The sequence below is a fragment of the Indicator indicator genome, chromosome Z (genome assembly GCF_027791375.1).
Source record: "Indicator indicator isolate 239-I01 chromosome Z, UM_Iind_1.1, whole genome shotgun sequence".
NCBI classification, from domain to species: Eukaryota; Metazoa; Chordata; class Aves; order Piciformes; family Indicatoridae; genus Indicator; species Indicator indicator.
The window spans coordinates 75,390,763-75,403,306 of NC_072053.1; the positions used below are offsets into that span (position 1 = coordinate 75,390,763).

The window sequence follows — 12,544 nt, forward strand, 5'->3', positions numbered from 1 at the left end:
TCTTTCACCTCAGGGTGGGCATATTTGATTGAAACAAGGTTTAGATAAGGATATCAAGCATCAGAAAGGCAGAAAACAAAGGAATGCAAAAGAACTAAAAGGAGGACTCCTGAAGCACCAGGAGACTGAGGAGCAACCTGTTAAAAGGAGACACACAGTCAATAGACCTTCACAATCTCTTTCAATGTAACTACTACAAGACATTATATGGAAATAGTATGGACTTTGTTAAATACAAAGGACATGCTTCTTCAACTAGCATGTAGCTACCCACCCATACAATCTTTAGGTCCAAGTTATAAGCATGAGAAACTTCTACAGTTTAACAGCAGATAGACAAAAAAAAAAGACAAAACAAAACAAACACAAACAAACAAACAAAAAACAACCACCACAACAACAACAAAAAACCCAACATCTGAACGGGTTCTAAGGACTACGACAGCACACCTGACTCAGGAACTCCTAAGGGAAAAAATTACCATGAACTTAAGACAGTTCCATTTACTAACTCACCATTGTCAAATACATTTAAAACACAGAGTAATAAAAATTACTTTAAAAGGATATTATGCCTGTAATTTCATTGAGAACAATCTAACTGATGAGCTAATTTTATAGTTGGAAGGAACATATGTCTTACACCATAGTTTAGCTAAATGAACACCATTACTCTGTAGAGCAAAGACAAAGCATGTCTCCATAATGGCCATCAAAGAAGTATTTTTCATTTTAGTATGGATGAAACAATCTGCTTTAAAAATATTTGTGAAACTGTTTTGGAGAGATCTGAACTCTCTCTAAAACTTTCTCCAGACATAATGGTTTTTGTCTTTGGCAAACTATCAAAACTCATGTTTCATGAGAAGAGCTGTATTGTTTTTTTTTAATTCCCCCAAAACATACAACTAACGCACTATTTATTCCTAAATTAAATACAGATCATTTGGAGGAAAACAGAAATCCAAAACATCACACCCAGAGTAACATTCCAGAAGTTAGATACCATCAAATATCTGACACCAGTATGCCAATATACTGGGATGACACACAGTTAACATTTTCACATCTGTCTTGAGGACTAAATTCCTTCTCTCTATATATTATTCCCCAGCAGAACACCTCAGTTAATTTCAGAACAAACTGAAGTATCACTCACACTCACTTCCTAAAAACAGTAGGCTACTGTGTCTATCTGTTCATCTACAGATCAAGACATAAACACTACAAGGTCTTTCTAGACAATGAAATGCATGGGAACATGGGGAAATAACAGAAGGTGAGTGAAGAGGGTTTGTAGGGGAAAAGGTTGAGTAATAGTTACAGTATAGAAACCAGATGAAAGATGAGGGGGCGAAGCAGCTAGAAGTCAGAGCTGGAACCACCAGCTGTTGCTTGCCCTGGCCTATTTTCTTGAGAGATACACTGCTCAGGAAAGCAGGAAGAGAGAGAGAAGGCCATAGCAGAGGCATTAAAAATGCTGGATTATATCTTGGGTTTACTATATGATTGGCCACTCCTACTCAAGCATGCCCTAGATGACATTACCCAAAATTATCTCAGTATGTCAGAATTTAAGAGCTGAGAACCTACAACCTGACCCTGTAAGTCTTTAAAATACACCCCCTACCAGCTTTTACCTTACCAAAAATCATCATATGTCAAGTGATACTGTATGCCAGCAATACAGGCTTCTGACACATGAACCACAACAAACAGCCTTCAGCAGCTGAACTAAACTGAAAATTTACACTAAAAAAGATCCCTACAGCAAAACTAGAGACTTACAAATACCATCCCTTTCAGAAACCTTCTCATCTGCCTTGAGGACTAAATTCTTTTGCTATATATTCTTCCTTAGTAGAACACCTCAACTAATTGCAAAATAAATCAAATTATCATTTACAGTCAACTTTTAAATACAGCCTTTGCACCTATGAGTAATATAAGAAACATAGCTACAGTATCATTTCCATATTGTAATTTTTTTTAATGTGTTCTGTATGTCAGTTGGCAAAGAGGAAAACATCCCATTTTCTTTATCTGTATAATGAATTTCACAAACAGATCTAATTATAATTCTACTGCCTTGAGCTGTTGATGAAATTGTTTATACAAACTGACTATGTATACAGTACGTCATGCTATAAACAGTATTATGAACATTGCAAAATTCAGTTATCCAAGTCTGACATTTGAAAAGGGTGGTGTTTCTTTTAAAACATTTTAGACAGTCAAGTATTTCAATTTCTAATAAAAACTCTTTTAAGTTTTTACTCCATTCGGCACAACAGAGCAACCCGGAAGAAAAATATTTTAGAGTCTTTTCTATTAAAAAGGCAGACTTGGTATTCCAAAATTCTTTAAATTGTATTAGTTTCTTGTGGCCTAATATTCATCTAGAATGGAAGGACAGAAACTGGATAAGGCAACCAACTGAAAGCAAATGAGACTAATTTCAGCTGATCATGTTCATCTTTTTTTAAATCAGCATCAATGTACAGTGCAAAAGGCTCAATGAATTGACTTTCAGAAAACAAATACTGCAAATACAGAAAATTCTCTTACATGTTTTGGTTTAAAAATAAATACTTTTTAAAGTATTTTATAAGTATATTAAGTACTTTTTTAAGTACTTAATATTTTAAGTACTTAATATTTTAAGTACTTTTTTAAGTACTTTTTTCTTTTTTAAAAAGAAATACTGAAGTGCTCATGGTTTTACCCCTTTACAATTTTTTCAAATTTTCAAGCTTTTCATGTTTTTACTTTTTCACAACAAAAAATTTAAGTCAAGGCTCCTATTCCCTTAGGTGTTTCCTGCATAGCTATTACTGATTTCAGTAACTTTTAACACTTGCAAGGTCTTCATATTTGCATTAAATACTTTAGTGCTTTATTCAAACAGAAGAATTCTGACTCTGGAATACAGCATAAAGCACCCAGTAATTCACATAGGAGAAGGACCCACCTTCTGAAGGTCACCTCTAGTGTGCCATTTAAGACTCAAGATAGTGAAAGCTCAGCTGTTCAGATTTCAAATCCAGCTTCATGATACCATAGGTTAAACTAACAACTGAGGCTTACATCTACTGTTTTTGTTTCTGTACCAGAAAATTTCAATTAAGCTGCTTTAGTTACACTTTCAGCTAATTCTTATGGGCAAGTAAATTCCCAAAACACAGTATTACTTTCCTAAAGATCTACACTTTCCAAACAAACAGTACACTGTGAAAATCTCAAGTCTGACTAACTAAACATTATAATTGTGAACACATAATTAAGTACATTTTGGAATGGCTACAATTAGAAAGAATTTCTTGTCTGTTTTTCTTAAATCTCAGAAATGGTCTGTCTGGAGTGTAATGTAATGGTATTTCAAGAAGGTCAGCCCCTTGCTCCCTAAGCCTGGAAACATTAGCGATACTGATAGGTATGACCTTCAGCCATTCAGAAGTGTTCATAGGCAATGGAGATCACTGTAAAAGCTTAGCTCACAAAAGATGAATTAACTTTCTGGATTTATATCTCCTGGCACTGAAATATGACCTTTGACTTCAGTGCATAATAAATTCTGTTTTATAATAGAAAAAACTATTTGTATACACTTGCAGATTTTGAATTTACAGAATATCAAACCTAAACTTCTGCGTTTAGTTCAATAAAGTTATCTGCTTAATGTTAAGACAAATAACATAGTAGAAAAAGCAAAAATCAAAGTGCAATATTTTGAACAGTTGTCAGATGTTTTAAATAATAAGCACTGTGAGTAAATTTGCTCAAATCTACAAGGGATGGTCTGTAAGGACTGAGAAGAGCATATCTTAGAACTGCATGTCCATGTTGAGAGGAAAAAATATGCTGGTCCCACACTCCAGAGGAATTTGACAAGATCTCTTGGCTCTGCACTCTCCATTGTTTTCTGCTTTAGAAGTTTTATTTTCCACACAACAAAGAACCATAGCTCTTGCAACCACAGGTAGTGTCTATCACAATCAACAGTAGGACAATAATTTCATTTAATGAAAGCTTTTTCAACAGCTTCCTTATTTACCATAGATACAGTTGGTATCCTAGGGAAACCATTGTCTATCAACCTAAGGAAATGTCACACAGTATTTTTTTATACTGTATAGCAATATAAAATGAACTTACGAAATTAAATACTTAGAATCAATAAATTTTTCCTTTAGTTTAGCTCTAACGTGTCACATAAGAATGTTGCAGCATTGTTTCTACATTCAATCCCTAATCAACTAGACTAGTAACAAGAACACAGTAAACACATGTAATGGATGTATTTACATTAAAATGTAAATTTTGATAACATGTTAAAATACAGGACGAACTTCCCAAAATACTGCCTCTATTCTAACATGCAATATTAACTGCTAAATGAGTAACCTTTTCACATTTAAACATTTAACACCAAAATCAGCTAGAAAAATAGATGCTACATTTCTAAGAATAAAAACTATTTGAAAATTTTTAGATTTTTCTTTAATTACGTACTCATCATCTCTTTATTTATGCTTTTTTAATATAGCATTCACAATAAATATATTTATTTAATATAGCATTAATAATAAAAATATTTAATCAAAAAAAGCAAGGATAAAAATATTATAAAGTCCCAGACACACTGAACTACACTTAATAAAGATGTACAGTTGGCTTTCCGGGCTGCAAGTGCACACTGACAGCTCATGTTGAGCTTCTTGTCCACCAGTACCATGAAGTCCTTTTCTTCAGGGCTGCTCTCAAGCCAGTCACTGCCCAGCCTATATTGATGCTTGGTATTGCCCTCATTATTTCAATACATCATAGAATACAGTCTCTCCTTTATCTAATCATTAGCACAATTCAGTAGGAATCTAAATACATATGGTTTGGACACACCAAGCCCCAAAAATCTTTAAAATATCTCGGTGGAAAAACAAATTCTTGTCTTCTTTTGCTTAAAGTTCTAACAAAGGTAAGATGTGTTAGATGCTGATGCCAGTGCAGCAACTCTTAACAGGTCACAGGATGAAAGCAGGCTGTAGCTACAAAACAGATGAGATAGAGTAACAGCTCACTTACCACTATTAGGAGTTCATTTGAGCAATTTTAAATTTCAAATATGCTCAAGGAGTAACAGAAGAAACTAGAAGAAATTATAATAATAGGAGTGCACATGATGACCATCAAATACGAAATGAGCTTTTGTATTGTAATTGAATTCCCCAGAAGAAAAAGGTTACCATCTTTCATTATAAGAGTTTTATCAGATTTGAAAAAGGCACTAATAAATACATGAAATTAACACAAGTCATTCATACCTTTAGCCACAGCTTCTTTATACTTATCTTTGGCAGAATTTACTTCTTTTATTAGTTGTCTATAGCTAGATTTTAGTTTCTCTAGTTCTGTCTTTGTGACCTTTAAGAAAACAGAAATAGAAGAAGTATTAAAAAAAATTATACTCAATATACAAAACCCCTCACAGCATTACTCTAAGAGAATTAACAGCTTCCAAAACAAGTATGCCACTACTTTCCATTGGCTTGAGATAATAAGATATTACACAATGTAACAGAATCAATAAATGCATGAAATAAAATAAGGCCTGAACCAGAGATCTCCATCCACATTAGCGTAATGAAAATATGTTTAGGAAACCCACTTAATCATAGACACTATTCCATTTCAATGACAAGGAAAAAAATCACTAAAAATATACTTAAGAAGTCATGAAAATGTTCTATAAATAGGAAGGTTATGCATCTGGGAAAAAAAAGACAGAAGATGTTTTTAGATATTACAGTTAACACAAACTGCTTAGAAACAGCAACTGTGAGGAAAAAAAAGTTTAAAAACAAAACAAACCTGCAGTGGAACACAGCACCAGAGTATTTTTGCAGTGGAAGTAACTCCACTAAATGTGACATTATGGAGAAAAAAATAAGGTGTCTCTTCTCTCCATAACTTTCATTTACTGTCTGAAGAGATCATTGAGTTATTGCACTGTTCAGAAATGACCACAAATCATAAACGTACAAACAAAACATTAATAACAAACCAGTCATTACAATACCAAAAAGGTGGCATACATAGTAAAGCAAACTACAACAGAACACTCACAATGGGAAATCATAGAAAATGACCTTAATTTAATGGAAGTGCTCCCCTCAGTGATTGTACAGAAAAGGATTTCTGTTCTACAGAAAAACTGTTCCTCTTACAGCTGGTGTGAAGAAGGTTGGAGTTCACAGTTCCCTCTTTTGTCATGAGGCAAGGCACAGACAGCACCACTTTCATCCTCAAGAACAACATCTGGAAACTTAGTGGAATCCTCAAAGAGCCAATAAGATTCAGTTTCTAGTTCTGGGCCACCTGAGCAAAGGTTTAATTAAATGCAGGAACTTTTCTTCACATCAATGCCATATTCTCATCTCCTATTTTTACACAATGTACATTACACTCACAACTGCTGTTATTACTAATAGAGGTAATAAAAAAAAAAAACACAAAAATTTAATGACAAAGTGTAAAATAATTGTATTATACAGATACCTCAAGACATTGAGAAAAATTAAGTCATTGTGGCTGTTTGGCCCTGGCCTGGAATAACAAGGAACTGTTTCTCTTACAAAAAATAGAAAATAAAAGCTAGACCATAGTATTAAGAAATCTTTGTAATAATTGCAAAATGTATTTTACTGATTCTCAGAGTAAATTCTTCCAACAGGCAAAAACAAAACCGAGAAGACCTCTGTCCCCAAAGGATTATCTTAAGTGTACTTTTTATATCAAAAAGTCTTGCCAATACACTCTACTTTTATTCCAAAAACTTCACAAAGGAAAAAAAAATTCATCCTCATTGGCAATTGGAATAAATCTACAAGTTACAAGTTTTACTACATTTCTGTAGAAGACATGGTATTTCAGTACCCTGAAGAACATTATCACAGAATCACAGAATGTTAGCAGTTGGCAGGGACCATGAAACATCATCTAGTCTAACCCTGCTACCAGAGCAGGATCATCTACATTAGATCACACAAGAAAACATACAGGTGAGTTTTGAATGTCTCCAGAGAAGGAGACTCCACCTGCTCCTCTGGGCAGCCTGTTCCAGTGTTCCATCAACCTCACAGTGAAAAACATTTTTCCTCATGTTTCCATGGATCTTCCCATGCCTCAACTTCCACCCATTGCCCTTTGTCTGGTCATTGGCCATCACCAAGAAGAGCCTGACTCCATCTTCTCAGCACTCACCCTTTACATATAAATGTTAATGAGGTCACCCCTTAAAACTCCTCTTCTCCAAACTGAAGAAACCCAGCTCCCTCAGTTTCTCCCCATAAGGGAGATGTTCCTCTCCCCTAATCACTTTTGTGACTCTGCACTGGACTCTTTCAAGCAGTTCCCTGTCCTTCCTGAACTGAGGGGCCCAGAACTAGACACAATATTCCAGATGTGGCCCCACCAGGGCAGAGTAGAGGGGGAGGAAACCCCCTCTCAAGCTACTAACCACACCCCTTCTAATACACCCAAGAATGGCATTGGCCTTCTTGGCCTTGAGAGCACATTGCTGGCTCATGGTCAACCTCCCATCCACTAGGACCCCCAGCTCCTTTTCTGATTCACTGCTCTCCAATAGGTCAGTCCCCAGCCTATACTGGTACATGGGATTGTTCTTTTTGTCGTGCAAGAATCTACACTTGCCCTTGTTGAAATTCATTAAATTTCTCCCTGCCCAGCTCTCCAGCCTGTCCAAGTCTTGCTGAATGGCAGCACAACCCTCTGGTGTGTCAGCCACTCCACCCAGTTTTGTGTCATCAGCAAACTTGCTCGCAGTGCACTCTGTTCCTTCATTCAGATTGCTGATGAATCTATTGAATAGTACTGGCCCCAACACTGACCTCTGAGGGACTCCACTAGATACAGGCCTCCACCTAGACCCTCTTCCATTGACCACAACTCTCTGACTTCTTTCTTTCAACCAGTTCCCATCCACCTCACTCCCCAGTCATCCAGACCACAATGCCTCAGTTTAGCTGCAAGGATGCTGTGGGAGACAGTGTCAAATACTTTACTGAAATCAAGATAAACTATATCCACTGCTCTACCATCATCTATCCTGGTTATTTCCTCATAAAAGGCTATCAGGTTGGTCAAACATGACTTCCCCTTGGTAAAACCATGTTGACTGCTCCTAGTGACCCTCTTGTCCTTGTGGTGAATGATGCCTACGCCCAAGGCTATGTCCTTAAAGTGACAGGTCGTGCGCCTACGTATCCAGCTGGAATACCCTCTCCCCTCTGGAGTGGAGGGGGGAAGTCTGGGCGCCACTTTGTCTGAGCAGATGATTTCCTGGGTCATTTGGGACAATGGCGCTCAGGCAACATGCCCATGCTGGCTTTGTTCAAAAGTTTTGTGCACATTATATTTGGTGAAACATCATTTCATTGGTCAATTGCTCTGTTTAACAAGGATGCTCACTGGGCCAGTGTCCGTGCGGCAAATGTTAAATAGGGGTTGTTTCGGTAAACTCGTGTTCCGTGTTCCGTGCCCGGTATCCGCGTTCAGTGCTCCGTGTTAATACCCGCGCCTGTTCCCGTCTGCGCGCCCGTGTTTGCCTCGTGCCTTCTGCCGCCGAGAGATCCGCCTTGCCCGCGACTCGAACCAGCAGCGTTCGAGTGCATTGCCGCAAATCACCACTTCTGCCCAGAGGACTGGCACCCTCCCCAGCCGATCTCCGTAAGATCGCGGAAAGGATCGCCCCAGCCTCGCAGAGGAGCCACTTTTGGCCATATCTTGCGACCGCAGCGACAAAGGTTTTCCCCTGGAGCGGCAAGCTTGTTTACACAGCACACTCAGCGAACTGACTTGCAAAGCCTCCGGGAATCACCGGTAATCTTCCAGGACCCTTTGTTCCGAGGGAAGCCGCTACCACGCGGCACGGCACCACGCGGTCAGCACCATTTGTATCACATTATTACGATACATCCATGCTACGATTTCCAGGAGTATAAAACAGCATCAAGAAAAGAATCTTGAGAAATTTCTTCAGTTAGTGAGTAAACCGAACATTTCTTCATAGAGTTTCTGTGGCAGTTTATGCAAACTGAACTGCCTGTTTGTGGGCTTGCCGATTCCCGACAAGCACTCACCCCTCCTCCCCACTCCAATTTAGTTTCACTTTCTAAACAGAGAGATTTCCTCAAACTACTCAAAGTACCTATATATATACATTCTGCAGAATTGATTCTTTCCAACTGAATGCTAGAACCTGTAAATACCAATTGTATATCACTTTTAATATAGTGTTAATAAATATTTATTAAACCTTTATAAATATCTCCGCCACTTATTTTCGGCGAGAATTTACATTTCACAACAGTCCTTGATATGGCTAAGGACAGCACTGAGAATAAGTTGTTCCATTACCTTTCCAGGGATGGAGGTTAGACTGATTGGTGTGTAGTTACCTGGATCGCCCTTCTTATCCTTTCTGAAGATTGGACTGATGTTTGCCTTCCTCCAGTCCCCAGGCACCTCTCCTGTCTGCCATGACTTACCAAAAATGGTGGAGAGTGGTCTGGCAATGACCTCTGCCAGCATCCTCAGCACCCACAGGTACATGCCATCAGGACCCATGGATTTATGGATCTCCAGATTACTTTACAGTTCCCTAACCCAGTCCTCAGCAACAAAGGCAAACTCCTCCTTCGTCATGACTTCCTCTGGGGCTTCAGGAGTTTGGGGTTCCTGAGGTCAGTTTCCAGTGGTAAAGAAGGCGTTTAGTATTTCCACCTTCTTTGTATCCTCTGTCACCAAAGCACCCACCTCATTGAGCAGTGGGCTTACTGTGCCTCTAGTGTTAAGTTTTTTCTGCAATGTATTTAAAGCAGTCCTTTCTGTTGTCCTTGACCTCCCTTGCAAGGTTGAGTTATCAAGGAGAATTTAGCTTTCCTAGTTGGCTCCCTAAGTCCTTTGACAATAATCTTATACTCCTTCCAAGTGGCCAGCCCCTCCTTCCAGGATTTTCCCGACTCTCTTCTTCCACTTGAGTCTGCTCAGCAGTTCCCTACTTAACCATGCAGGTCTTCTGGCTCTCTTTCTCGATTTCCTGCTTCATCATAGAATAAGGATGATACACATGCATTTCACCTAAAGGAAACGTATTTTTTTTTTGCCAGCATATCCTATATAAACTGCACAGACAGTTGTCTTCACAATTTTGGATAATGTCCTGGGAAATACTAAGTATTTGGCTTCTGTACATAGGAAAAACAGAAATAATAGCACAGGACATGAGAAGTATTTTGAATTTCTGGGAACCATTCTGTAAGTGCCAGAGACACAAAACCTTTGAACAAACAATGTCAGTTAACAATGAAAGAACATAACATATCTAACCAGAATGCTATTCAAATGCTTCTTAGAAAATCAGGAAGTGGGGAAAACAACACAACAATGCCAGCTTACTCATTAGGATGCAAAATATTTTCATGTCCATGCAATCCATTGTAAATTAAAATCAACATGGTTTGTAATTAGTCATTTGCAGATACCTCAATGTACACTGTATCTTGTTGAAAACCCCTTATTTTTAAAATGGCACTACATTAGAAATTCTATTAGACTTAACTTACCAATAGTCTCTTTTAAAAGCATATCTGAACTTCCAATAGTCGTTTCATCTAGCCTCTCTTTCTTACATTTATTTCTTTCTTTTTCCACATATATAATTCCCTATATTCGTAACTTCTATTATTTCTAATGCATACTGACAATTTTTCCTCCTTTTTCCATCCTGATGATTTTCAGGTTGTGGCAGTTTAGGCTGGGTGCCCCCTGCCACTGCTGCATGAGATACACCTCTGGTGTCCTGGGTGCCCGCCCAATAGGGGTGGACACAGGAAACGACGTATTTCTACCCATAAATCCTGCGCCCTATAAGGCCATCTGCAGAGTCATTCTCTTCCTCTTTCTTCCCTCTCTGCCCCCGTGGGAGATGCTCTCTCTTATAAGGTAACAGTGGGGAAGTATCCAAGGCCTCTTAGGCCTGACTAGGCCTAATGCCAGGAGGAGAATGGAGGGGGGGGCAGCCTCAGACCTGGCCAGCCTGAGACTTGCCTAGCAGTGGGAGGGGGGAAGAAAGAGCCCTGGGGGTTTTGGGTAGACCCTCAGGTGGGAGGAGGGAAGGATTGGGAAGCCTATGGGTACTATGTAAGGGACTCTGTATGCTTTAGGATGTTCTTTGCCACTATGCTGTGTAGTTTTTCTGTAGCTTCACCAATCGCCTTTCCATTTAAACTTTCCATCACTCTCCAATCAGTTTGTGTGTGTCATTCTTTTGTCCCTTTCAGGGCAAGAGATGTTCTGGCTGGCCTCAAACCAGCACACAGGTGCACCAAACCCATAAGAGGCTGTGTATGATTGTTTGGATTTGACATTTTGTCATATAATATAGCCTACTGACCAAGCACCAAAAAGGATGTATTCCCCACAGTTAACACCGGGGGAAGACACTAGGATCCTAGCATATTATTGAAGCAGTCCTATTAAAGTCAACATATTTAACTTAATATATGTTGAATACTAATTTAAAGTTTTACTTATAACTGGCCAAAGAATCTGTTACTCATCAGTCCACAAGTTTTGCACTGTACTACTTAGATATTAAACTTAATTACGCTACTCCAAATCTCAAATTCTCTGCTGGAAAAAAAAAAAAGTAGAAACAGTGCTTTCCTTTCTCTCAATAGGCCTTTGTAACAGTGTGAGAGATTAAATCCCCATCCCACACTGACGAAAACCAGGCCAGCTCAGGCTGGAAGCAAATGAAAGCTGTATTTACAAGAAAACTATAATCTATGATGAAATGCAATGAATATGTACAAATATACACTATTCACAACATTTACAAATGTGTACGATCAACAGAAAAGCACAATCAAGCCCCCTTTGCTTCCCCCAAGGGGCCTTCCCACCAGCCAGAAGGAATTGCCCCCAGAATCCTCTGCCAGAAGGCACAGAGGCTGTTAGACTTAGCTTGTCAAGGTCAGTATGTTATCTTCAGCCAGAAAGGAAGCAGCAGACAGAAGCTAAGCAAGCCGAGAACTGCCCAACTCCCCAACCTTGTTTTGAGTAGAGATTCTTAAACATTTCTATCTCTCCAATGGAAGTTTTTAGAATAATCATTATTTTGCTTTCCTACACCCAATAGTGGTCTATTTACATTCTTTCACTTTCTCTGCTCAAACTTTGTGAAGAAAAATTAAAAAGACAGTCTTAAAACCATCACAGCCTTTCAGACTATCACTCTGATTCTTGACATCTACAGTTACATTTTCCCCAGAGCACCTGAATGAAACTGATTTTCATCAGCCTTACTGACTAGATAAGTGTGTTTTCAATACAAACAACACAACTGACATGCAATAGAAAAGACCTGAAGAGTACCATCTGCAGTCTTAATGTTTAATTTACCCTTGATTTGTATTTTGGAACACGAACTAGAATCCTGTCCCTACCCAAAACACTCTGGGAC

The 12,544-nt window shown here is 38.5% G+C and overlaps 1 protein-coding gene across 1 annotated transcript in view; it reads right to left on the reverse strand.

Moving 5' to 3' along the window:
• The window catches only part of FER (FER tyrosine kinase), a 161,963-nt gene that overhangs the window by 122,517 nt on the left and 26,902 nt on the right, over positions 1-12,544 (reverse strand). The window contains exon 6 of the mRNA XM_054398079.1: positions 5,322-5,421. Within this exon, the coding sequence (XP_054254054.1) occupies positions 5,322-5,421 (100 nt within the window). The remainder of the gene's footprint in view (positions 1-5,321; positions 5,422-12,544) is intronic.